This window comes from Capricornis sumatraensis, chromosome 5 (genome assembly GCF_032405125.1).
Source record: "Capricornis sumatraensis isolate serow.1 chromosome 5, serow.2, whole genome shotgun sequence".
NCBI lineage: Eukaryota > Metazoa > Chordata > Mammalia > Artiodactyla > Bovidae > Capricornis > Capricornis sumatraensis.
The window spans coordinates 79,645,309-79,668,245 of NC_091073.1; the positions used below are offsets into that span (position 1 = coordinate 79,645,309).

At 50.4% G+C, this 22,937-nt stretch overlaps 1 protein-coding gene across 6 annotated transcripts in view; it reads left to right on the plus strand.

The window, feature by feature from the left end:
- Positions 1–22,937, plus strand: part of TNS3 (tensin 3) — a 222,311-nt gene that overhangs the window by 69,809 nt on the left and 129,565 nt on the right. For 4 of the 6 annotated variants that reach the window (XM_068973010.1, XM_068973012.1, XM_068973011.1 and 1 more), the window contains one exon: positions 6,515–6,553. Coding sequence is in view for 3 of the 6 variants with exons in the window: in XM_068973007.1 (XP_068829108.1) it covers positions 6,515–6,553 (39 nt within the window). In the remaining 3 variants the exon portion in view is untranslated. Of the gene's footprint in view, positions 1–2,718; positions 2,794–6,514; positions 6,554–22,937 lie in introns of those variants that run through there. The other 2 variants (XM_068973008.1, XM_068973009.1) reach the window with 1 other exon arrangement.

Sequence of the window (22,937 nt, forward strand, 5' to 3'; positions counted from 1 at the left end):
CTGGTGTCCTTGCAAGAGGAAATTGCACGAGGGAAGACAAGGTGAGGAGCTTCTGCACGCCAATGAGAGAGGGCTCAGGAGAAATCGGCCCTGCTGGCACATCGGCCTCTGACCCCATCTCTGGGACTGTGATGACACATTTCTGTTGTGGTATACTCAGGCTGTGGTATTAGTTATGGCGTCCTGAGCCCACTAAGACAGCAGACATGCTCCTTCTTGGACTGTGAGCTCTAGGGGAGGGCAGCTTTCCTCTTCTCATCATTCTACCCCCTAGTTATAATAAATGGTAGTAATGGAAATAGAGATAATTGGACTTTTATCTTTTCTCAGTCATCTGTAATGGGCATAGAAAACATCTTGCTACTTTATTGATCAGTAACATGAAATTAAAGAAGTAGAAGGTGTGCAGTCATACAAAATAAAGATGATAATGAAGTTTCTGCTCCTCCTCCCACCAGACTGCTGCCCTGTGCAGAGACAAGGGAGGTGTCACCCCCACCCTATTATTGTGAAGTCCCCTCAGCCAGTGATCCACCGTTACTGTAAAGTCACCTCGGCCAGTGTTTCCACCATAACTGTAAAGTCGCCTCGGGCGGTATATCCACCATTACTGTAAAGTCCCCTCAGCCAGTGTATCCATGTCCATTTCTTCCAGCTCCTGGTCTAGAGTGCAAGGGGGAGAAGGTGGCCTGTGACTTAATAGGCTGACATGGAAAAGAAATTGCTTCAATCTTGATTTCATTGTGAGTTTCCTTTGCAGAGTCTTTATCTTTGCCAAGATAAAACAGAGGAAAACTTTACTCCAGATTTTGCATAACCTGGGTTGGAATTCAAATAACTGTGCTAAACTAATTTTATTTAATGATGCAATGTGTGCCTAGAGCGAGGCCTTTGTACTTGGTGCAGCTCAGCAGACTGCCTTCAATCCCACGAGCCAATCGGTTCACCCTGTTTGCTCGTGTTGCACTTCTGTGATGGAGAATGGGTCTATCTCTGCACAAGTGTTCAGTTTCTGAATGCATTTTGATCATTGTTGGCTGTTGAACCGATCTGTATTTCCAAGATCCTGGCACGGGTTGGATCTGCTCAGGCTGGCTTGATGCCGACCTGGAGGGATTCATCTGGCAGAATTATCTGGGAAACGAGTGGGAATAAATGGCAGGAGGAGAGACCATGCTGGAGACTTTGGTGGTGGCATCTGAAAACATGGTATGTGCCAGACGCTCTAGGGCACGTGCGTCTGTGGGCTTCTGGGGAGCTCGTTCATGGGACTCAGCACAGTTGGCATTCTCAGTGGTTCTGGGGGTTTAACTCTCCTTCATGCACACAGTGATGTGCAGAGCATCAGTGATGCTTTTGGAGAAGCTGGTGAGAAAAATGTCACTCTTTCTGTGGCTTTGTCCAAAGTAGAATTTAAGAAGAAACAATGGCAATAGAGCTGAACTCATTGTTTCGTGGTACCCCTGAGGAGGAAAACGTGTGAGAAGGAAATCTCTATGAGGTCCATGGAGACTTGAAGTGTGATCTCCCTCCAGGATTCATCTCCAGACAGGAGCAGAGGTGCCTGTGGGCTGTCAGAGGCGGCCTTATGCCTCCGGAGAAAGTGCCTTGCCACAGACCTGGGCTTGGCCCTGGGGCGTCCACTGAGTACCACGGTTCTTCAGGGTAGTGCTGGGCTGGGCTTTTGTAGTGTGTACACACATGCACACTCACACACTCAGACACACAGTCACATAGGGACACACACACAACTCTCACCCACATTCTCATCCTTACACACTCATTCACAGACACTCATGTGTTCTCACACACTCTTCTTTACACCCTCGCTCTCACACACTCTGCACTCTTACAGCCCTCCTCTACCCTCCCTCACCCTCGTATACTCACCTGCACTCCCATTTCCTGCTGCACAGTCACTTTGAGTGCAAGGGCCCTGTGTCCCACCTCTGTCCTGCTCACCTGCCCACCCGCTGGCTTTGGGACAGGGTGCTGATACCAGCAGGCAGCCGGCGCCACGTCGCCAGGTGTGCCGGGTGCAGCCCTGTTTGTTTGTGGTTGCCCTTGGTAACGGTGACTTGGCCCCGCACAGAGCGACAGGCCATAAAGTCCGGTCTCTAGGGCTTCCTTAGTCACTAGTGGGCGCTGGCTCAGCCTCCTGCCCTGTCCCTCCCACATCATGTGTCAACTGCACTCCCAGGCTCCTCCTGGCGAGAAAGGGGAGACGTTTCTATTAGGAGAGGAATGTGGAATTTGGCCCCCGTGGCCACCAAACTAGAAGATTGTGCCTGTGTGGCCCGGCCTCCTTGGGATTCAGTGCTCTGGGCACCGACAGGACGCTCACCAGCTACCGGGGTTGTGCGGGCCGGTGAGGGCTGGGGAGGAGGACCTGCAGGTGCCCTGGCCCTGCTGTGATTGAGCCACCGGCATCCCCGTGAGGTCGCCCTGCTGGAGGTGACGCAACCCTGTTTTCGTCTGCTGCCGCTGGTTCAGGCCACCTCACACATCAGGCAAGGGGCTCAGTGAGGGGAGAGCCACCCAGTCCCTCTGAACGTGGAGGCCATGCACTCCGGGAGCTGTGGGCCTGCTCAGTTTTCAGCTCCTTCTGTGAGCTGGAACTGGCCCTGCAGAGGCCAAATGCTAAGGCAGCACTGGCTCCTTCCTGCTGAGGATGGCCAAGGCCACCTGCAAATGAACGCGCACCATGGCATTTCCTGTTGTCAAATGAAAATAGCAGAAGACCCTGACGGCATGGTGAGGCCTGTGATCAGAGGACATGAGGGGAGAAAGCAGGTGAGCCTGTCCCACTGTCACTGACCCGACCTGAACCCAGGACGGCCGCCCTCGGCACGGTTCCCTGGTGTCTTCATCTTGAGGGGGAGGCAGGCAGAGCCTGCAGCCATGGGGGCTCCAGTGCTGGATGTGGCCCCTCAGAGAAGCCCTGGTTTCTCTCTCTGGTCAGGCTGTAGGCTGCTCGTGTCCCTGATGCGGAGCAGGGCGGCCCATGTGAGAACATGCTGTGTCCTCCCCGTTGATTGCTGCACGGTTCTGCCAGACTGTGGCCAGCTGCCTCCCTCTTTCTTATTCTAAGGAAATGTATGAGATTTCCATGTGGTTCCCATCCTGGGATTTGGTTTGAGCCACATTGAAGGGACATGTGTCAGTGTGCCCACTTGATGAAGGTCTTTACTCCCGTAGGTGTTTGTAGTTCTTGATGTAAACATTAGCTTTCTCTGTATGGAAAGGTTGCCTTCCTCCCAGACCATCTTCTTTTCTCTCAGTTGGTACTTCTTGTGCATTTTTGTTTGCAAATTCATTCCAACTCCAGGTCCTTCTGCAGACATGTTGCAGTCTGCATTTCACAGCAGTGTGTGTTACAACAGAGAGTAGGGCTGGTAATTGATTCCCTGGACCAGAGGCTCTTTTCTCTTGAATACAGCGCTGTTGCTTGACATTTACTCCCCTGAACTGAGGTGCTTGCTCCCCTGAAATGGGGAGCCCCATGCTCACTTTCTAATGAAGAATACAGTTTATGCAGTTTGTGTTAGTTGGTGTCTCCTCCCTGAGGACTTGTCTTTTTTAACTGTTGTTTTCTGTGAAGGACAGTGAGTGCCTGACAAGAGAAGGTACTTAGTATAAATAAGATGGGGGTGTTGAATGCAAAGCTCCTAAGTGATGTCAGCCTTCAGTGGGGCTTACTGTGATGGCCCCGGGAGGTGGGATTTGGGGAGCCCCACTGCACGGAGCCCTCTTTTCGTTTTCTGGAAGACACCCTGGGGCCAGGCCAGGTGGTGGTAGGTGTCACTGCATTTCATGTGGCTGCAGGGGATGTGGGAGACCCAGGACATGCTTGACTTCCGGATGGTCCTGGGTTGCAGTTTTTAAAACTCGAACTTCTGATATTACACAGGGCTTTTGCTTTTGTTCTCTTAACAAACACATCTTCCAGATAATTACTGTACTTTATTTTTCAGGCCAGTATTAGACTTACAGAAAAATTAAACAAGTGAGTTAACCTGTGCCCACTTTTCTCCCCAATTTCCCCTATGATTAATGCCTTGCATTAGTGTGGTACACTTGTTATATTTGATGAGACAGTACTGAGACATTATTAACCCTAGTGGCTTCCCTGGTGGCTCAGATGGTAAAGACTCTGCCTGCAATGTGGGAGACCCGGATTCGATCCCTGGGTCAGAAAGATTTCTTGGAGAAGGGAATGGCAACCCACTCCAGTATTCTTGCTTTGATAATTCCATGGACAGAGAAGCCTGGCGGGCTACATTTCATGGGGTCACAAAGAGTCAGACACGACTGAGCGACTAACACTATCACTGTTAACCATAGTTTATAATTTACATGGTGTTATACATTCTAGGATTTGAACAAATGTATAATGACATGTGCAGCTTCCCAGGTGGCGCTAGTGATTAAAAAAACCTTCCTGCCAGTGCAGAAGATATAAGAGATGCCGGTTTGATCCCTGGGTTTGGAAGATCCCCTGGAGGAGGGCATGGCAACCCACTTCAGTATGCCTGCCTGGAGAATCCCATGGACAGAGGATCCTGGCAGGCTACAGTCCATGGGGTTGCAAAGAGTCGGACATGACTGAAGCAACTTAGCATGCATGCCACATAATGATATATATTCACCACTACAGTAGCACAAAGAACCGTTTTCCTAACCTAAAGCTCCACCTTCTCATGTGTCCCCTAGTCCCTGGCATCCACTGATCTTTTTACTGTCCCCGTAGTTTGCTTTGTCCAGAATGTCACAAAGTTGGAATCATATGGTACGCAGCCTTTTCAGACTGGCTTCTTTCATTTAGTAAATAAGTATTTAAGGTTCTTGCATATCTTTTCACAGCTTGACAGCTCATATCATCAGTTGAATTGGTATTCCACTGCATGAAATATGGGTAGTGCTTTGTCTAAGGTAGGAGCTCTGATTGCTTGCACAGTTCTCACCAGTGTGCCAAGCATTTAGTGAAGCACCAGGGCACGAGCCCGCACCAAGTGAGAACTGTACACAGGATAAATTAATCACCGTGTTCCATGACCACGCAGCTCCTTGTCTGACCGCCAGCACATCCGTCCTGTAAGCATCTGTGCATGTGTTCCCAAACATTGTTCGTGCTTCCCTGGAATTCTCAGTATGGAGTGAAGCAACCCTCAGCTCAGGGATTCTGTACTGTGGAGAGGGGGGCTGCCAGGTAGAGAGGAAGAAGAGGGGGTGCCAGGAGAGAGGGCCCCTGTCCCAGACGAGAGCATGAGTCAGAACCCTGGTGGAGTAATGATGTGTCCCAGACAAATGAATGACTGTGTATCATGTTCCTTGAGGAACTTTGTAAGATAAGCAAGAGAACTATAAATAGTTGCCATGGCAAGAACCAAGGGTGCACTGCTGCCCACTCCAGCCCACAAGGACAATTAGTCAGATCCCTGGAATTTCTGCTACCATTACACATTTTTAGAAAACTCTTTGAGGATTGAGCCACAAGGGGTCTGGGGGGAAGAAAGTCAGGAGGAGCTGAGTCCGGCTTGCAGGTGCTAGAATCCTGGCCGTTCAGAACTGCAGGAAGCAAACCCGATTTCCTCACTTGCTGATAACCCTTTCTGTTCAGGGAGGGCTCTATGTTCCTGAGAGGAGATGTTGCCCTGTGTCAGCTTCTGTTCTGAGCACCACAAGCTCTTACTGCCTCCAGTTCTCTGATGAGGGAACCAAAGCCCAGAGTGGTTGGAGCCCAAGGTCCCATGGCCAGGAAGCTGTGGAGCAGAAGATGCCACCCCCCACAAGACAGACTTGAGAGCTGGGGTATTTATCCCACTGGGTCTGTCGTCCTGGGCGCCAGTAACTGTGTTTCTTCTGACCTCTTTGCAGCTGTGGCCTCATCATATTGGTCTGTGTGTCTTTCTTAATGTGTTCACATCTGCAGGGGCCTGGGTGGAGTAAGAGGGACTCCTTTCCCACTGTCTCACGTAGTAAACTCCAGCGTAGAGTGAAATGTCCACATTTAGACTCTGATTTTAGTTCCACTTGTGGAAATAGTTCTAGAAGAGGCATTCTGTTTTATAGAGAATGCAGGCTCTGAGTGTGTTTGTGAGATGCTGGGACAGCTGGAAGACCCCTAGGCAGACTTCCCTCCCCTCCCTCTCCTGGCCCTGCTCCCTGTGCTCCCAGGTGAGAAATGCTTTGCACTAGCTCAGAAGTTCCTGGCCTGGGAGTCCCCTAGGCCTTCCAAATTAAACATGAAGGTCCTGTATTTTTGAGCAGTGGGCATTTCTCTTGAGGAGAGAGGTCCATGGTTTTAATGACATTCTCTGAAAAGGATTAGGACTTTATGAAAACGAACAAAAATCTGGACTCTGTAAACTCTAGGTCTTTCTTGTCTTGAGATCCTGAAACTGTGACTGTGAATGTGGTCAGAGGTACTTTCAGGCTTGGGCGCCTCACCTGATTGTGATGCCAGGTTTCTTCTTGAGAGCACCACCGTTTATCATGTTTCTTCTCTCTTTAGGTGGTGAGTCCCCACTGTGCGCAAGTCCACCTGGAACAGGTAAGTCACTGGCATTTCCTTGAGACTCTTCCTGCTGTGCCCTCTTTGTGGAGTCTTCCGCCAGGATGCTCTCCCTCTGTTTGAGCTGTGGCTTTTGTTCACAGAGCTCTCTGGGGACCCTGGACCACCTTGCACTAGCTGTTTGCATACTTGCCTAAAGATGGGTGAAGCATGCACTCCTTTGTAAGAACTATCTTTCTGATCAGTTAGTTACTTCAGGAATTCATTTCCCTGAGCCCGAGTTTCCCCTGCTGTAACACAGAGATGCTGCTTGTGCATTTTCTTAGTGATAACGACGTGGGCAGAGCACTTGTGTCCCAGGTGTCTGCAGAGCGCACAATGTGTTGGCTTTGGAACAGGAAGCTCTGACCATCTTTCTATCAGATTGGAGGTAAACAATGATAACACTTTCACTTTGGCAAATCTTTATCCTTGTCTGCTTTCCAAATGGAAATGTTCTTTGAATGTTATTGTGCCTCTGGGTGTTTTCTTTGCCACCTCCCACTTCCTTACTGCCCCCCCATCCCCTCCCCGCCCCCCCCCCACCACCCCTCTCGTTGTGAGGCAGGGGTGGGGGCGGGGGAGGTCAGCCTTTTGTTAATAACTTAGTAGCGGTTTGTAGGACACCTGGCTCAGTGCACTTCCAGGACAACAGGAGGCCGACAACCCTCTTCTCTTATTGCAAATTGGAAGCGGCTCCCTGGGGGAGTGTGGGCCTTTCCCAGCCTCACCTGTGAGGAGAGGAAACAGGTGTGCCCTGGCGCCTCCTCCAGGATGATATTAGGTGTTCTCTGTGCTTTCCAGTCTGGACGTGGCACCATGCCCTCAATCCCGGTTTTGCCATATACAGATTCCAAAGTCCTGCTATGGGTTTTGCCCATCTTCCTGCTTCCGGGGCCTCTGTTGGTTGAGAGCCCAGTGGCTTCTAGAGCCAGAGCTGGTTTTTCCCTGGAGCAACAGTAGACACCCTCCAAAGGGCTCAGCCCTGAGTTCTGCATGTGATTTTCTCTCCTAAAACTCAGGAAGTGCTATGTCCCCCAGGCTGCTGGAGAAATAAATAAATTGTAGCGGAGAGGTAGGCAGCCCAGCCTGGCCTGTGCCGCTCCATCTGCCTGTGCTGGGCAGGGTGGTGTAAATGCACCAGCTTTGGTGGAGATTTAGTGAAGGGCTTTCGGATACACAGTGTCACTTCTCAGGGCAGAAAGCACAAAAGCAACTTTTTGTCTCCTGGCCCTGCATCAGTCAAGAACCTTCTCTAGCACCGTGACTTGGCATTTTGGATTGGCAAGGGTGGACCTCCAGATTACAGCAACCGTCCCCATGTCACCTTGGGAACCAGAGGGCTGTGTGGGTCCTCACCAGGCCACTGAGATCCTGGTTCTATTTCTCCCTTTGTTATAGTGATTGAGTACCTGCTCTGTCTTAGACATGTTTGCCCAGAGGTCACCTTGGCTCACCCACCCGAGACACGAAGAACCTGAGAAAAGTTAAGTAGCTTTCCAAAGCCACAGGCATTGATAGGCCTTCGCCTCTGATCTTGGCTTCTTTTGCTGGCACCTGACAGTGAGAGGTGAGACAGGTTCATTGGCATAAACAGTCAGAGTTTAAAATCAAGGATATACTGCATTTTAAAATCAAGGATAACTGCACAGGGAAAAACTCATATTCTGTCAGGGGAGCTCAAGAGGAAATTGGTGGTAATTTAGCACCTGTGGGAAAATGGTCAGAGGCGATGTGGATCTCAGGTGCCCAATGGCCAGGTAATCCCACCTCTCGTCCCAGCGCTGCTTGAACTTATACAGGGTCCCCTCCAGCTTCATCCTCTTGGGTTATCAGTGGTCGTGGGGACTCATCAGCCTTTTAGGTTTGGGAGAGGGAGCTGTGTCTTTATTCACTTGAAGCTGTGGTGGTGGTCAGCTCTAGGGTGTGAATGCCTCTTCCCACCCATCTGTGCCCGGCCCTCTGACCACTTTTGTGCCTGGGACCCTTCACCTGGCGATCACCTGCTATGCAGATATCACCTGAGAGCAGGGAGTCCTTCTGGGCAGTGGAGGAATAGCTGCATCTCAGCTCTCTTTAACTCTGAGCCACCAGGTCTGCCTGCATTCCTGGGGCCGCAGCAGCCTGGGGCATGTTTCCTTGAACACACTCGGGCATAATTCACTGTCCTCACTAGAGAGAGGTCGGTGATGGGCCATACCAGCAGGATGTGACAGCCTCCCATGACTGCTGCAGGGGCCCCTGCACTTGATGAAGTTACGGTGTGTGAGCGTCTTTGCTGGACAAGGCACCTTTGTGACTGCCTGGGGTGTTTGGGACAAGGGAATCAGGGATCCTTCATGTGTTTGTCACACTTTGAACCCTTGGCTATTTGTGTTGATGCTCATTTTTCTAGCTTTTTTTCCCTTCTGGTTGTAGATCTTTAGTTTATTGTGATGGTTTAAAAGGTGGGTGTGAAGTTTGGCTAAAAATGGCAGGCAGGGGGGCTGAGAAAAAGATCTGGGAGGCAAACCTCCTTTTATAAATGTTAACTTAGCCGATGAAGCCATGCAGACAGGCTCCACGTTTCTTGGAAGCCAGTGTAAAAAGGAAACCACGTTATCGGCACGTGCCTTATCAGCAAGGAGGGGAAAAGGCAAATCAGTGGAGAAAGTGCCATGTGGAAAATTGTGCAGGGTGTTGACTGTGTGTATGGTACAGGTGCTGAACCACAGCTGCCCAGAAATGCTCCCCCCTCGCCCCAGATCGAGATGAATTACTGTTTTAGAGGAATATCAGATACGAGCTTTGAAGTGCATCTTATCAGATCCTTAGGCACTGCTGTGGCTGTGGCCGTGGGCACAGCGTTTAGAAATGGAAAAGGATAACGACTGCTTCTCTGTCTGTTTGGCTCACGTTGTGGACTCCGTGGCCTGTGTTCTGCTGGGCTGTACAGTGGATGCATCACTGTTTCTCTAGGTGTCCATGATCATTAGCGATGGGAGAGGTAGCCAGGCTCTTCAAAACGGAGTCACTTGTATGCTCTAGCCGTTTCTGTAGATCTACGTGCACGCTCACGGGCACATCCAGCACAGAGTATAGCAGTGATTCCAAGCGTGGGCTGGAGTCCCCCCACCAGGCTGTGACAGTAGAGAGCTGCGTGACCTTGAACTGAGCCCTCTTACTTCTGGGATCTGCTGTCGTCTTCTGTAGAGTTGGGGATGCTACCACCTTCCTCGCGGGTCATTGTAAGGATGATGGGATGAAGTATTGTATGACGATTCTTAGCACCGGCTCTGGTATAAGGAACGTATACAGTGAGTCGGGGAAATCCTTATTTGTTGTTCAGTGAAGTCAGGAGGGCGATAAAGGTTCCCGCCGCCTTTGCTGTTGGTGTTTTGTTTTTGATCCTTGTTCTCTTGCCGTCAGCCGGGGAGAACCAGTTTGATCGGTTTCATCGAGTGTTCCCTCTGCTGCGGGAGGGTGAGGGCACCTTGACAGGCTCTTCTGAGACCTTGATGCTTGTCATCTCTCATTTAGAGACTTAGAGGAACTCAGGAAGCCCATGGAAAAGAGCCTGTGGTCAGGATGCAGGTGGCGTGAAAGCCTCCAGATGGTGGCAGGCGGATTGATTACAGGATCTTTTCATGACACAGGCCTCATGAAGCTCTGAACTTGGCCTGACAGCTTTTTACTGACGTGCGAGGCAGTGGTGTTTGTTTTTCCATGTTATCTTTGCCCTTCCAGTGCTGCCCGAGGGGGTGCATTCGTATCAGTGCACCAACGGAAACTCATTCCTGGGTGCAGGTGTAGCTTTCACGGGGACCCTGGGAGTCCATGTGTGTGAACCACCCACACACCCACACCCACGGGAAGCACACACGGGCCTCTCTCCCGACTGGAGAGGCCCCGGAGAAGCCAGTCCTGCGGAAGCCCCTCGCTGCTTGGTGTCTGAGTTCATTCTCTTCAGAGCAGCTGCCGTCCTTGAAAGAGGCCGTGCCCCCGCCTCCCGGGGCCACGTGCGGGTGGCGGTCAGGGCAGTGTCAGGCCCAGCGGAGGGCGCAGGTGCAGGCCTTCACCTGGCGGCTGGCACGCACACAGCCCATTGTTTTGCTTGGCCACTGTGGTTTCTCCAACTGGAGGAGAGGTTGTATAAGAATAGCTTCTGAAATTTGAGCCAGCTGTTTACTGAACTCGGGCGGCTTTATTTCTCCTTGTTTAATTAAAGTGAAGACAATGGGTAGTTTCTGCCAAAGGTGACATTAGGAGTCACGTTACACTGTCTCAGGCTATAGTTTCCAACCTGCCTGTGACAGCTACACCTTTGTATTTGTGTGTCTGTGCGTGCATGCTTATTCCCTCAGTCGTGTCCGACTCTCTGTGGCCCTCTAGCCTGCCAGGCTCCTCTGTCCGTGGGATTCTCCAGGCAAGAATACTGGAGTGGGTTGCCGTTTCCTCCTCCAGGGAATCTTCCTGTCCCAGGGATCGAACCCGTGTCTCCCACATCTCCTGCATTGGCAGGCTGATTCTTTACCATCTGAGCCACCGGGGAGCCCCTTGTTCAATAAAGTTGACTTAAACTCACAAAGTCAGAGGAAGTGGTCATGAAATGGCGCTGACAGGGGGGCTCCTGGACTGTTGAGGACATGTGCCCATGAGCATGTGCTGTCATTGCCACAGTGCCCACGAGTGACCTGAGACAGGTTCTCTCAAAAGTACTGAGTTATTTCAGTAAGGATAATTAGGAGTTTGAGATAAGAGAAAAAAAAGATACTCTGATGATATTCCCTTTATTTTACTGCAAAATTAGGTGACAACGACAGATTACAGGTTTTCTGTTGGTACTGATTTGTGAAGAAGCATTACTGAAGCTCATGGAACCTTGTCCCTCCTGCTGGCTCCCATCCATAGCAGGCTCTCTGTAGGAATTTCTTGTCCTTATCTGTAAGTGCAGGTATTTGATTTGATGCTGCTTATTCCTGCTCGTAGGTTGTTTCTATTTGTGTAGTGAACTTCAGAAGCACAGACATGGGTCTGTATACCACAGCAGGGTTTTAGCTGAGTGATAAATGCTATTTTCTGAAAGTCAAAAACATGTGTACACATGTGCCTACACACATGTGGGGATGCACAGCTGCCCCTTCAGAGGCTGTCTGTCTCATTAGAACATATTTGACCAGAATTGGTAGCTCAGTGAGTAGAGAATCTGAATGCAGTGCAGGAGATCCGGATTGGGAAGATCCCCTGGAGAAGGAAATGGCAAACCACTCCAGTGTTCTTGCATGGAAAACCCTGTGGACAGAAGAGCCTGGTGGGGTACAGTCCATGGGATCGCAAGAGTCTTACACAACTTAGCAACTAAACCACCACCATGATGAGATTAATTTGTTTCAGGCCAAAATACACTTGCAAACTTCCTTGTTCTTTAATCCCTCTGATCTTAGAAATAGAGAAAAGTCTCAAGAGTCATGTCAGATCAAAGGCCAAGTTTTCCACTTGGTCAGTGGAACCAAACTTAATATCTATGTTTTTGGTAAAAACCCAGGTGAGATTCAAATAAACTATACATGATGCTGTATTCCCAGAGTTCAACCTTGAAACTAAGTCAGCTGATTGCTCTGCACCAGGTAGCCTGTCTATACAGGAATGAGTCATACGAGGAGCCCTGTGGAAGACCCTTGAAGGGGTCTTTGGAGACTGAAAGGCCCAGTTAGGATGAGAGAAGCATGGCGAGTATACCTAGACTCAGGGGGCTGGGACATGCCCAAGGTCACGTAACTAGAAACGGGGAACAGGGGTGAGGCCAGAGCTTGTGGCAGTATCTCCACTGGAAAGGCAGGGTGCTCTAGCCCCGTGGTGCTGCTGTGGGTCTGTGTTTGCTCTGGGGAGCCCCAGGCCCTATTTCCCCAGTTGCTGCATCCCAGGGGGTGTACACGCTGGCTACTTCTGCGTATTCTCAAGAAGTATGGATGAACAGGAGTGCCCAGGGATTTACAGCTTGGGGGAGCAGTGAGAAAATGCTAGAGTTGAGATGCAGTCTGGGAGCTCCCTGTTCTTGAGATTCATGTGCCCTGGGGACCCAGATGTCCACTAGCCCGTCCAGGGCAGCTCAGAGCAGGCCAGGCTCCTGGACTGGGTTGATGACTTTGTTACTTCATTTCTCAGTTGCTTGTTTGTTGTATTTTTTTTCTCACTTCAGAGTCCTTTTTGAAGGCTGGGGAGCTGGACTGGCATGAAGTCAGTGTGAGTCCACACTGGGATGGGAAGACCTCTTCCATTCCTTTCGGGAATTGGCAGGACCCAAGCCAGACTGGTCAGGGCCAGCCAGTTCCCGTTATGGAAGGGGCCCCTGACCTTTGCCCGGCCTCTGCCTGCAGCTGCCCTCAGCACCCCCCCTAAATGCTGCCCTGAGCTATCCCTGCACCTGGGCATGGGTTCCAGTAGATCTCCAGGGAAGAGGCACCTGCCTCCAACCTTTTCTAACCCCCGGCCAGACTTTGGTCTCCTCTAACTTTGATTTCACCATTCCCTTCCACACCTGAAATAGCACCCTGGCTTTGGCTTTTTTTCACCTTTGGGGGTAGAATTGCCAGGATTTCTGGGAAGGTGGCCTGGTGAAGAGGCCCTGATGGTGTTTGCAGTTCTTTAGTGGGAACTCCAGGTCAGCCACGAGGAGGCTTTCCTCAAGTCTCAGTTCAGGGACCTTTGAGAAAGAGGGACAAGCCTCCACAAATTAAGGGAAAGCCACCCCTTTAGGAGCTGGGGTTTGAGAGCTGATGGCTCCCTGCTGTTGCCAGGCCTGCCTGCAGGTGTGAGGAGAAGGCTGCAGGAAACACATTAACCCATGGCAGCATGGGGCCCAGCTAATGATTAAAACCCACGCCAGCCGCCTGCAGTCACACCAGCAATTGCTTCCCTGTGTCCGTTCCTGTCTGCCTGTGAGATGTCAGTGGCCTCTGCACGTCCACCCAGGTGTGGCACATGCAGCTCGGTGTCCCTGTCCACCCTCATCCTGGGTCCCCATGCCCTGTGCTCTGGGGTGATGGCGGTCAGGTCGCTAGGGCCAGCAGCTTCCAGAGTGACAGCTCCTCTCCCAGGGACGGGCCTTTGGAAATGTTTCCAAGGAATGACAGGGGTGTCCCCAGGTCCAAAGGCTGGAAGCCTGCAGTGGATAAGAAAACTCAGGTTGAGTGGTATTTATTTTCTTTTATGGCCCTGAGTCCATAGCTGTCACAGGTTTTTAAGTGTGGGAGGGACGCCTGAAGACAGTGGTTTTGTGTGATTGGTGGTAGAAATAGCAGTGACTACTGAAAGGGAAAACCGACTGCTTATTTTTTCAATGCCTTGAATTGGGATGGAGGAGAAGCGTCATATTACCATAGCACTTGAATTACCTGCCTGTATTTTTACCTGTAAGGAGAGTATTCCTTTAAAAAAGCGCAACAGCGAACTCCCCTATATAGAAGTCTCTGCTGGGGAGCAGTGGCCAAGGGGTGGAGTGACTCTGGCTGTCAGTTTGGGATCCCAGTTTGGGGAGTCCGATTCTCCCCCAAATTGTACATGGCCTTGGGCCCTCCACCTGGCCCTCTCCTGGGAGCCAGGGAGTGTGGGGATCCAGGGGCCTGTCTCCAGAACTGGCTCTGGAGAGCAGGTGTGGAGCCCAGGACTGGGACCTCTGAGTGCTGCCTGGATTGGAGCTGTCACAGCTTTCAGCTTTGTGCCTTTGAGACTTTCGCTGGGGTGCTAAGGAACCAACTCGTGAAATTGGTAAAGAAAAGCAATCAAGCGTTCAACCTTCTTTTCACGTTTGATCTATACCTCAGAGTTAAATATAGATGAAGGGAGAAAGTCTTATTTGGTGAGGAATTCCGGCTGACAAATGTTGAGAAAGTGATAGAATAGCCATGTTTCAGACCGCTAATAAGGGTGAAGCAGCTGGCTTCAGGACGTGACCTTCTGTAACTGCCTTGGTCACAAAGGGAAGCTGGTGGGGTCATGTGGGCCTCATGTGAAGGATGTTGGAACATTGATTACATATTTGCCCCTACCAGAAATCAAACTAGAATCAAATTAAGCCAGACTCACCCACAACGTACAGGAAATACAGGGCCAGAGCGATCTGAAAAATAATTCCAGAGAGGTCAGCAAAATCCAGAAGGGGGAAATTCTACTGGGTAAAGAGAACCCCAGTGGTTTTCAAATATGCTGCAGGAAGAGGAGGAGGTGGAGGAGGAGGAACTTGTGTTGTAAAGGAACTGAAGAGACAGGTGAAATAAACATGGTAAGACTTGATGTGGATCCAGTCAAAGTGTCAGACTGTGAAAAAACAAAACCAAAACAATACTTGTAAGACAGGGACGTTGGAACATTGATTACATGTTTGTGTACAAATATGATGATGTATTTGGTTTATATTAAGGAATGATTGCTAATGATACTGGTATTTTGTTGTTGTTGTTGTTTTTTAAGTCTCTATTCTAAAGATACCGAAATACTTATTAGATGAAGTGGGATAATGTCTGGGGTTGGCTTTACAGTGGTTCATTGAGGGGCTGTCAGGGTGGGTGTGTGGATGCAGTTCATCTGGGGGTATTGGAAGCTGGGGCACCTGAAGCTCCGCACCCTTGTCTCCCGCTCCCAGGGTTATTATGCAGGATGCGCGTAGTGTCGGCACAGAGCTCAAGGTGAGCAGGCGACTGAGGCCCAGTGGCCAATAACTGTTGTTTATCATACACGTCACCCACCATGTCTGAGATACACTGCCAGCTCCCCACCCTGCACTCATTTCCCATATGTGAGGGCTCAAGTCTTGCCCGCAGTGGCCAGTGTGGCCTCGTGACCGGCTGGCCTCTGGAAGGACACTATGTCTGCTTGATGAAATGCTTCATTGAAGTCCTGTGGTGTTCATCAGCCCAGGACACAGAGGTAATTGATATATTGTTTTCAAAAATGGCAATGTTTGCTTCATAAAGCTTTTAAAAAACATTCTACATAAAAGTGAGCGTCAAACTAGCCAAGGGCATTCTTACTCTTTGAGAAATATATACAGCTTCCTTTCCAAAGGGGTTGATGTCGAATGAGTTAAACTCAATGTAACAAACGACTTTGGAAAATTAAGAGTTAAAATGGACTTGGGGGTTTATGAAGAAATCAGCTCCCTGTCCTTGGGAATATTCAAGTAAAAGCTGACAGCATTGCTCATTCCAAAAGTGATTGGGAGATTGGGGTTTCACAGTGAGTGAAAGTGACAGTGAGAGATGCTTTAATAAAGTCATCTTAGTATGTGGTAACAAGGTTTTAGTACAAACCAAGCAATGCACAGGTAGTTTAGTCAGTGGTTCTCAAAGTGTGATCTCAGCCCAGCAGCAGCAGCAGCAGCAGCAGCAGCATAAATCTGGGAACTCAGAAGCACACATTCTCTGACCCCACCCCTGTCCCCAGATGTCTTTTCCTAAGCCTTCTGGGTGGTTGTGCTGCCAGCTGAAATTTGGGCACCTGGTCTAGAAGGAGATGTGTTCCAGGGGAGGGCCCACTCTGAGCAAGGCTGGCAGGTTGTGGGAGCTGAACGTGGGGATGACTGAGGACTCTGCAGCCTGAGGGGTGGGCAAGGGTGCTGGGTTGCCTTATTGAGATCCCTTCCTCCTGGGAACAGTCACCTCCTGAAGCCCTTCTCCTCCCCCAGCGTTGTGTAGACAACATCGTGGTCCTTTTGTCTGTGTTCTAGAACACAGAGCCAGCTTCTTCAGAGTCTCTGTCTAAAAAATGCTCCAAGCAGCTCAGCGTGTGGCATCCTAAATCCTCAGGTGAGAACAGAGCTCAGGCAGAGGTAGTGATGTGTCTTTAGAAGGAAGCGTGGTGGCATTCACCGCTTAGCCTGCCATCCAAGGAGGCAAGAGGACTCCGGGGCTTAGCTTCCTAAGGAGCGTAAAGCATCCTCAGGATAAAGAAATGACATCCCATAGAGTTACAAACGTGACTGGGTTAGACTGTGATTAGGATTCTTTTCATGATATTATTGGGACAAATTTATTATGTGGGGACATTAAAATTGGGAAGTTTTCCAGGTATTTCTTAGGTGAATCAAAGACTGAATCATCTGCAAATAACAGGTTCAGTCACAGTCACTCCTCATTATTTGTGGATCATATATTTGCAAACTTGCCTATTTATGAAAACTTATTTATAATCCCCAAATCAACACTTACTGTGATTTTGTGGCCATCCAGGGACATGTGCAGAAGGGCAGAAAATTAGAGCTGCATGCGGGCACTCACCAGCTGTGTTGTACACGGTTCCTCTTGTTTCAGCCCTCAGACAAAGAGTAAACAAGGGTCCTTCTAAAGATGTATTTATATTTAGTGCCACATTTTGGGAATTTTCTTGCTTTTTGTTTGTGATTTCTGTTTACAGTGGCACCCAGCTATAGTCCTGAAGTGCTAACTGGTACTTTGAGGCACCAGAAGCCTGGCCAGTGTCATGGTGACTTTTTAAGAACATGACAACCTTGAATGAACTATAGTCGATCAGTTATTGATTAGGGGTCCTCAGACCTTTTCCCCTGACTTACCCATCAGAAAGAAGAGACCCTAACTCATTTGCAACTGCCTCCCCCTGAACCTGTGGTGAACAGTTCAGGTACAAACCTGAGAAGTGGGCCGGAGGAGAGGCCATGGTGGAGGGCTGAGCGGTCTGGGCACTGGGGCAATGGGCCTGCCGTACAGGACGCTGCCCCGCTGGGCACCCCAGAATAAACCCACATCTCTGCTGCTGAAACCCTGTCTCTGCAGAGAGCTCTCCCCTGCCCAGGCTGAGTGACCCTACCCCAGGGCCAATGACACAGGTCCTCACCTTCTAGAGACACATCCGGTCTCTTCCGAGGCTGCTGGTCACTCCTGGGCTGCTCCTTCCTGCATTGTTCACATCCCTGGCTGGGGCTGAGAACGCTCCTGTTGGGAATTTGATGGTGTCTTTGAGACCTGATTCCCCAGGCTTGGGGTGTTCTCCATCTCCATGGAGTAAGGAGTAAACAGCTTGTCCTTGGGGCACCACACCTGACCCCGTCTACTTCCCCACCAGAACTCACTGCCCCTCCCCATTGTGTTCCTCTCTTGTGATATACAGGAGTTGGACTTAGACCTTCTCTTCATCAGGGCCCTCAGATGGTGAAGAGTCTGGCTTTGAGCTGATATCGCCAGGAGCCATGGGGACAGGTGCCTCTTGACTTCTCCAATCCTTGGGAAGCCTAGAGGCTGTCACCCTTGACCCATTGCACAGAGGTGAGAGCTGGTGCTTCAGTTCAGTTCAGTCTCTCAGTCGTGTGTGACTCTTTGTGATCCCATGGACTGCTGCACACCAGGCCTCCCTGTCCATCACCAACTCCCGGAGTTGACCCAAACTCATGTCCATTGAGTTGGTGATGCCATCCAACCATCTCATCCTCTGTCGTCCCCTTCTCCTCCCACCTTCAATCTTTCCCAGAATCAGGGTCTTTTCAAATGAGTCAGTTCTTCGCATCAGGTGGCCAAAGTATTAAGAGTTTCAGTTTCAGCATCAGTCCTTCCAGTGAATATTCAGGGCCGATTTCCTGTAGGATGGACTGGTTGGATCTCCTTGCAGTCCAAGGGACACTCAAGAGTCTTCTCCAACACCACAGTTCAAAAGCATCAATTCTTTGGCGCTCAGCTTTCTTTATAGTCCAACTCTCACTCCATACATGACTACTGGAAAAACCATAGCTTTGACTAGACAGACCTTTGTTGGCAAAGTAATGTCTCTGCTTTTTAATAAGCTGTCTAGGTTGGTCATAGCTTTTCTTCCAGAGAGTAAGTGTCTTTTAATTTCATGGCTGCAGTCACCGTCTGCAGTGATTTTGGAGCTTAGAAGGGTTCAATATTCTGCTGACAATGGCTCGATTACCTCTCGCCCCCGTGGTCCCTCTCAGGAACCCCCTACTGTCCTGTGAGGACTGAGCTGACCTAAGACAGACACTCCAGCTCCCCATCTCAGGGTCTCCATTGTGTCTGATCTGGAAGGAGACCCCAGCTGATTTCTTCTGGAGGCCATCCCACCAGGGACAGGGCTGTGAGGGCCGCTCATACCCTTCCCTGTGCTATTCTGTGAGAAGAAATGAAAGGTTCTTGTTATGAAATAATTGATTAAAAAAAAAAAGACTGCCTGTTTAGATGTAATTGTAAAATGGTCCCATTGTGAACCTTCCTCTTAATTTAAGGGACGTACCAGACTATTTCATAAAATGAAATCTACTGGACAGCCTCTAGTGTAGACAGCTGGAGCGGAGGTTCTGACAGTGGGGAATAGGGGATGGGGCTCCGGTTCTGGGCGGCTCGTGGTCCTTCCCCTTGTGACTTTGGGTGTCAAGGGAGTGAGTTGAATGCAGCCTCAGACAGGCTGGGTCACCTGTAAAGCCGCAGTGTCCCCACAGCCTGACGTGTGTCCAGCCACTACCTCCCTTATCCTTTTGGCCTCCTGGAAACTTGGCACCTAAGGAACATGACATTCCAGGAGCCGATGGAGGTATCAGATGCCTACTTCTTTCTGGTCCCACCGTGCTCTCTGACTTTGATTTTGTGTTTGTTTCTTGGTTTTGTGCTAATTCAAAAGGACGGAAGGCAGGCAGGTGGGTGGGTGGGCAGACACCTGTTAGGTTCTGGGACACCTGCCTTCCCAAGAATCCCAGTAGGTTTCCTGGGGGAATTTAGGAGGACAGGGGTCAGGGAGGTGGGGCAGCTCTGGCTCTGCCCTTTCTGATCCCCACGGAGAGGGGACTTGTTGGTGCCAGCATGACGCAACCTCTGCTCTGTGCGGTGCTTCCTGACCCGCCTCTGGTTCCTGCAGGGTCCTGGCAGGAGGCCCTCAGCTGGAGCCCGTGTATGTGCTGCCACCGAGCCCTCGGCTCCCCTGTGGGACCGGCCCGCCTGGCTCCTGTGCTCCCAGCCTCCCCTCTCCTGCTGAACCTCAGGCCAGGGGCCTGGAGGGAGCAAGATGGGAGGAAGGAACTGCTTCTGGAAGGAGAAGCTGGCCGTGCTCCCCAGTGCAGTGAGTTCCTCCCCAGAGGCATCTGCAGGGCCTCCACTTGGGTTTGGCACTGAGTCTGTCCCTGGCGCCTCTCCTCTGTTTGCTCCTGTCCTCACTCTGCTTTAATGGGACTGTGAAAGTTACAGGGAGCGTTGAGTCCTGACCCTGGCTCCCACTCTTTGCTTCCTGGGGGTGGCCACTGCCTGCCCTGCAGACCTCTGCCCACCAGCCCCTCTGGGACATCAGGCTTGGTTGTGAAAGCACCGTTTCTGCTGCCTGTCCTGGGCCTCCCTCCCTCCCTTCATCAGCCTCCAAGTTCCACATGGTTCAGACCAGCCTACGCAATTCAGAAATCTGAGTATTTGGTGACAAATAAGCATAGACATAGTTTCAGAACATGACTTAGTGACCGAACAACAACAAATCTTAGCATGAACAAAACCTTGCTTCTCATAGTTGAGCTTGGGGGCAGAGTGACGTTACCTTAGCTCAGTTGGTAAAGCATCTGCCTGCAATGCAGGAGACCCTGGTTCAATCCCTGGGTTGGGAAGATCCCCTGGAGAAAGGAAAGGCTTGCCCACTTCAATATTCTGGCCTGGAGAACTCCGTGAACCGTATAGTCCATGGGGTCGCAAAGAATCAGACATGACTGAGCGACTTTCACACACTTTTAGTTTCCTAACTTCAGAGGGGTGTGTATTTTTCTAGTAATTCATGGTAATTGTTGCTCACTTGTAGGAGTGTTAAGAAAATTCTCAAAAAAAAAAAAAAAATTCTCAACGTGGGCAATCCTGATAATGAATCTGTTTCTGGTCTTCTCGTTCTGGAAGGGAACAAGGCCTTGCTGGCTGTCTGATGTTGGGAAAGTTTCTTTGCCCAAGTCTTATTTCTTTGAATGGAGCTGTGGTCTTGGGAGGTTACTGCATTTAGTGTGGGCTTGTGGGGAAGTTTCACTTCCATGGGCCAATCCCTCCGTGACACCCAAACACAAGGATTGAACGCGAAGCTGAGATTTATTTAGCTTTTATTATCTGCTAGATGCCACTCTTAGCTCTGCATGTTTCCTTATTTAGTCCTCCCAATACCACCCCCCCCCCCCCACCCCCACTTTCCAGATGAGAAAACGGAGTCACAGAGAAGTAATTTCCAAAGGTCAGGCAGCAGGGGTCTCACCCAGGCATTAAGGTTCCAAAGCAGGTACACTTCACCCCGGCACCCTACCAGCCAGGTGGTGAGTAAGTGAATGAATGAGTGAACACATGAAGGCCTTTGTGTTTGAACTGGATGTGGCTAGTTGTTGCCTTTTAAAAGGTTTTAATTTATTTTTTTATTTTTGTGGTTACGCCGTGTGGCTTGCAGGATCTTAGTTCCCCAACCAGTGATCAAACATGTGCCCCCTGCAGTGGAAGCATGGCGTCTTAACCACTGGACCACCACGCAAGTCCCTCAGAAAGTTTTAAAATGTATTTTTAACTCTGTTTTCCTGGAGAAACAAACAGAACGTGCAGAGCTGTTGCAGTTGGTCTCCTTAAGGGAACCCCCGCCCCGGTCCCCAGCTGGGTGATGACATTTATGCACTGCCACCAGGCCCTGTGCTTCCTTGTGAATCTGGCTCTGGTTATGCAACGTTCCTTTTGTTCCTTTTTACGGGACCTTTTCACAGCGCCAGTTTCAGGGCTGGTCAGCATGGCTGGGAGCAGCACACAGGTCCGGCAACTCTGGGAAGCTAGGGGCCATGAAGTGTCCTCGGGCCCTGCCAAGTTCCTGGTATGGCTGCTGCGAAAGGTCTTTCTCTGCTCTTTACCCAAAAGGTGGAGGGGGCGAGGGGAAGTGGGAGACAGGGGCGCAGGCCAGGGATCCCAGTGCCACCCTTCACCGCTAGAGTTGGGGGCGGTGAGCCTGGGAGGGAGGCCTCCGCTTTGGGTTCCTCACTTTGCGAGGGGTGAGGGGAATCTCATTAGATACTTCCACAGGGTGATCTGAGGGGTCCCGTGGGTGAGAACGTGTGTTACCGAAGCCTGGACCTGGGCGGGTGCAGCCTGTTGTCCCAGCTAGCCAGTGAGCAGAACCCACCTTTTATGGTCTGTGGGGACAGACTGTCCTTCACTGTCACTGGGTTGTCTGAATTGGTGCTTCACTGCCTAGCTCTTTGATGGACAATTTCTTCCTAATAGCCAGCCACCCCCTATTTTATTGATTCCATATGGTACAAACTTGTGACAGTGTAGAGAGTTGCGACTCTTCAGCTGTTATTCTTTTAGATGATAAGTCCATTTAAGCCACTTAAATTATAAATAAATATACCCCATTTAGTTATATTAGCCTGAAAATAAACCTAACTAGATATTCGTTACTGGAATGTAAAACAGTATCCTCCTGCCCCTTAAAATGGCCAGGTCAGCCCTCTGTTGCTTTGAAATGACTGCTGGGTTTATTCCTTTCTTCATCCTGCAGATCCCAGTGGTTTGCTGCCTGCTGTACTGAATGGCAAGGGGACATGGCAGCATCATCCCCCCAACATAGACTTGATTCTCCCCTGTGCCAGGCCCGCAGAGAGAGAGAGAGAGAGAGAGAGAGAGAGAGAGCGTGCGCATGTGTGTGTGTGTGAGAGAGAGTGTGTGTGTGTGTGAGAGAGTGTGTGTGTGTGAGAGAGTGTGTGTGTGCCAGGCCCGCAGTGTGTGTGTGTGTGTGTGTGTGTGTGTGTGCCAGGCCCGCAGTGTGTGTGTGTGTGTGTGTGTGTGCCAGGCCCACAGTGTGTGTGTGTGTGTGTGTGTGTGTGTGTGTACCAGGCCTGCAGTGTGTGTGTGTGTGTGTGCCAGGCCCACAGTGTGTGTGTGTGTGTGTGTGTGTGTGCCAGGCCCGCAGTGTGTGTGTGTGTGTGTGCGCGCGCGTGTGCCAGGCCCGCAGTGTGTGTGTGTGTGCTTGTGACAGAAACAGGTGCTGTTGCATCTTCACAGGGAAGCATCCGTGGCCTCCCCTCCTCTGCTGACATGTGTGCACTCCCTACCAAGTGGTTCTTTTTAAAAAATTATTTTTTTATTTGGCCGTGCTGGGTCTTAGTTGCAGCATGTGGAGTCTAGTTCCCTGAGCAGGGATTGAACCCAGGCCTCCTGCATTGGGAACTCAGAGTCTTAGTTACTGGACCGCGAGGGAAGTCCTCCGAGTGGTTCTTATTAAGGCACTTCTTCTGTTCTCATTTTCCCCTTAGCTCATCTCATGGTTTCCCAGAAAACACATATGTTGCTGTAAATGTTAATAATGCATTTACTCTCTGCTGAGCCCTGTTCTGGGTGTCTGACTGGCCTTTGCTGCCTTAACCCCACAGCCACCTTGCAGAGAGTTTGCTGTAGCTATCAGCCCATTTTCTGGG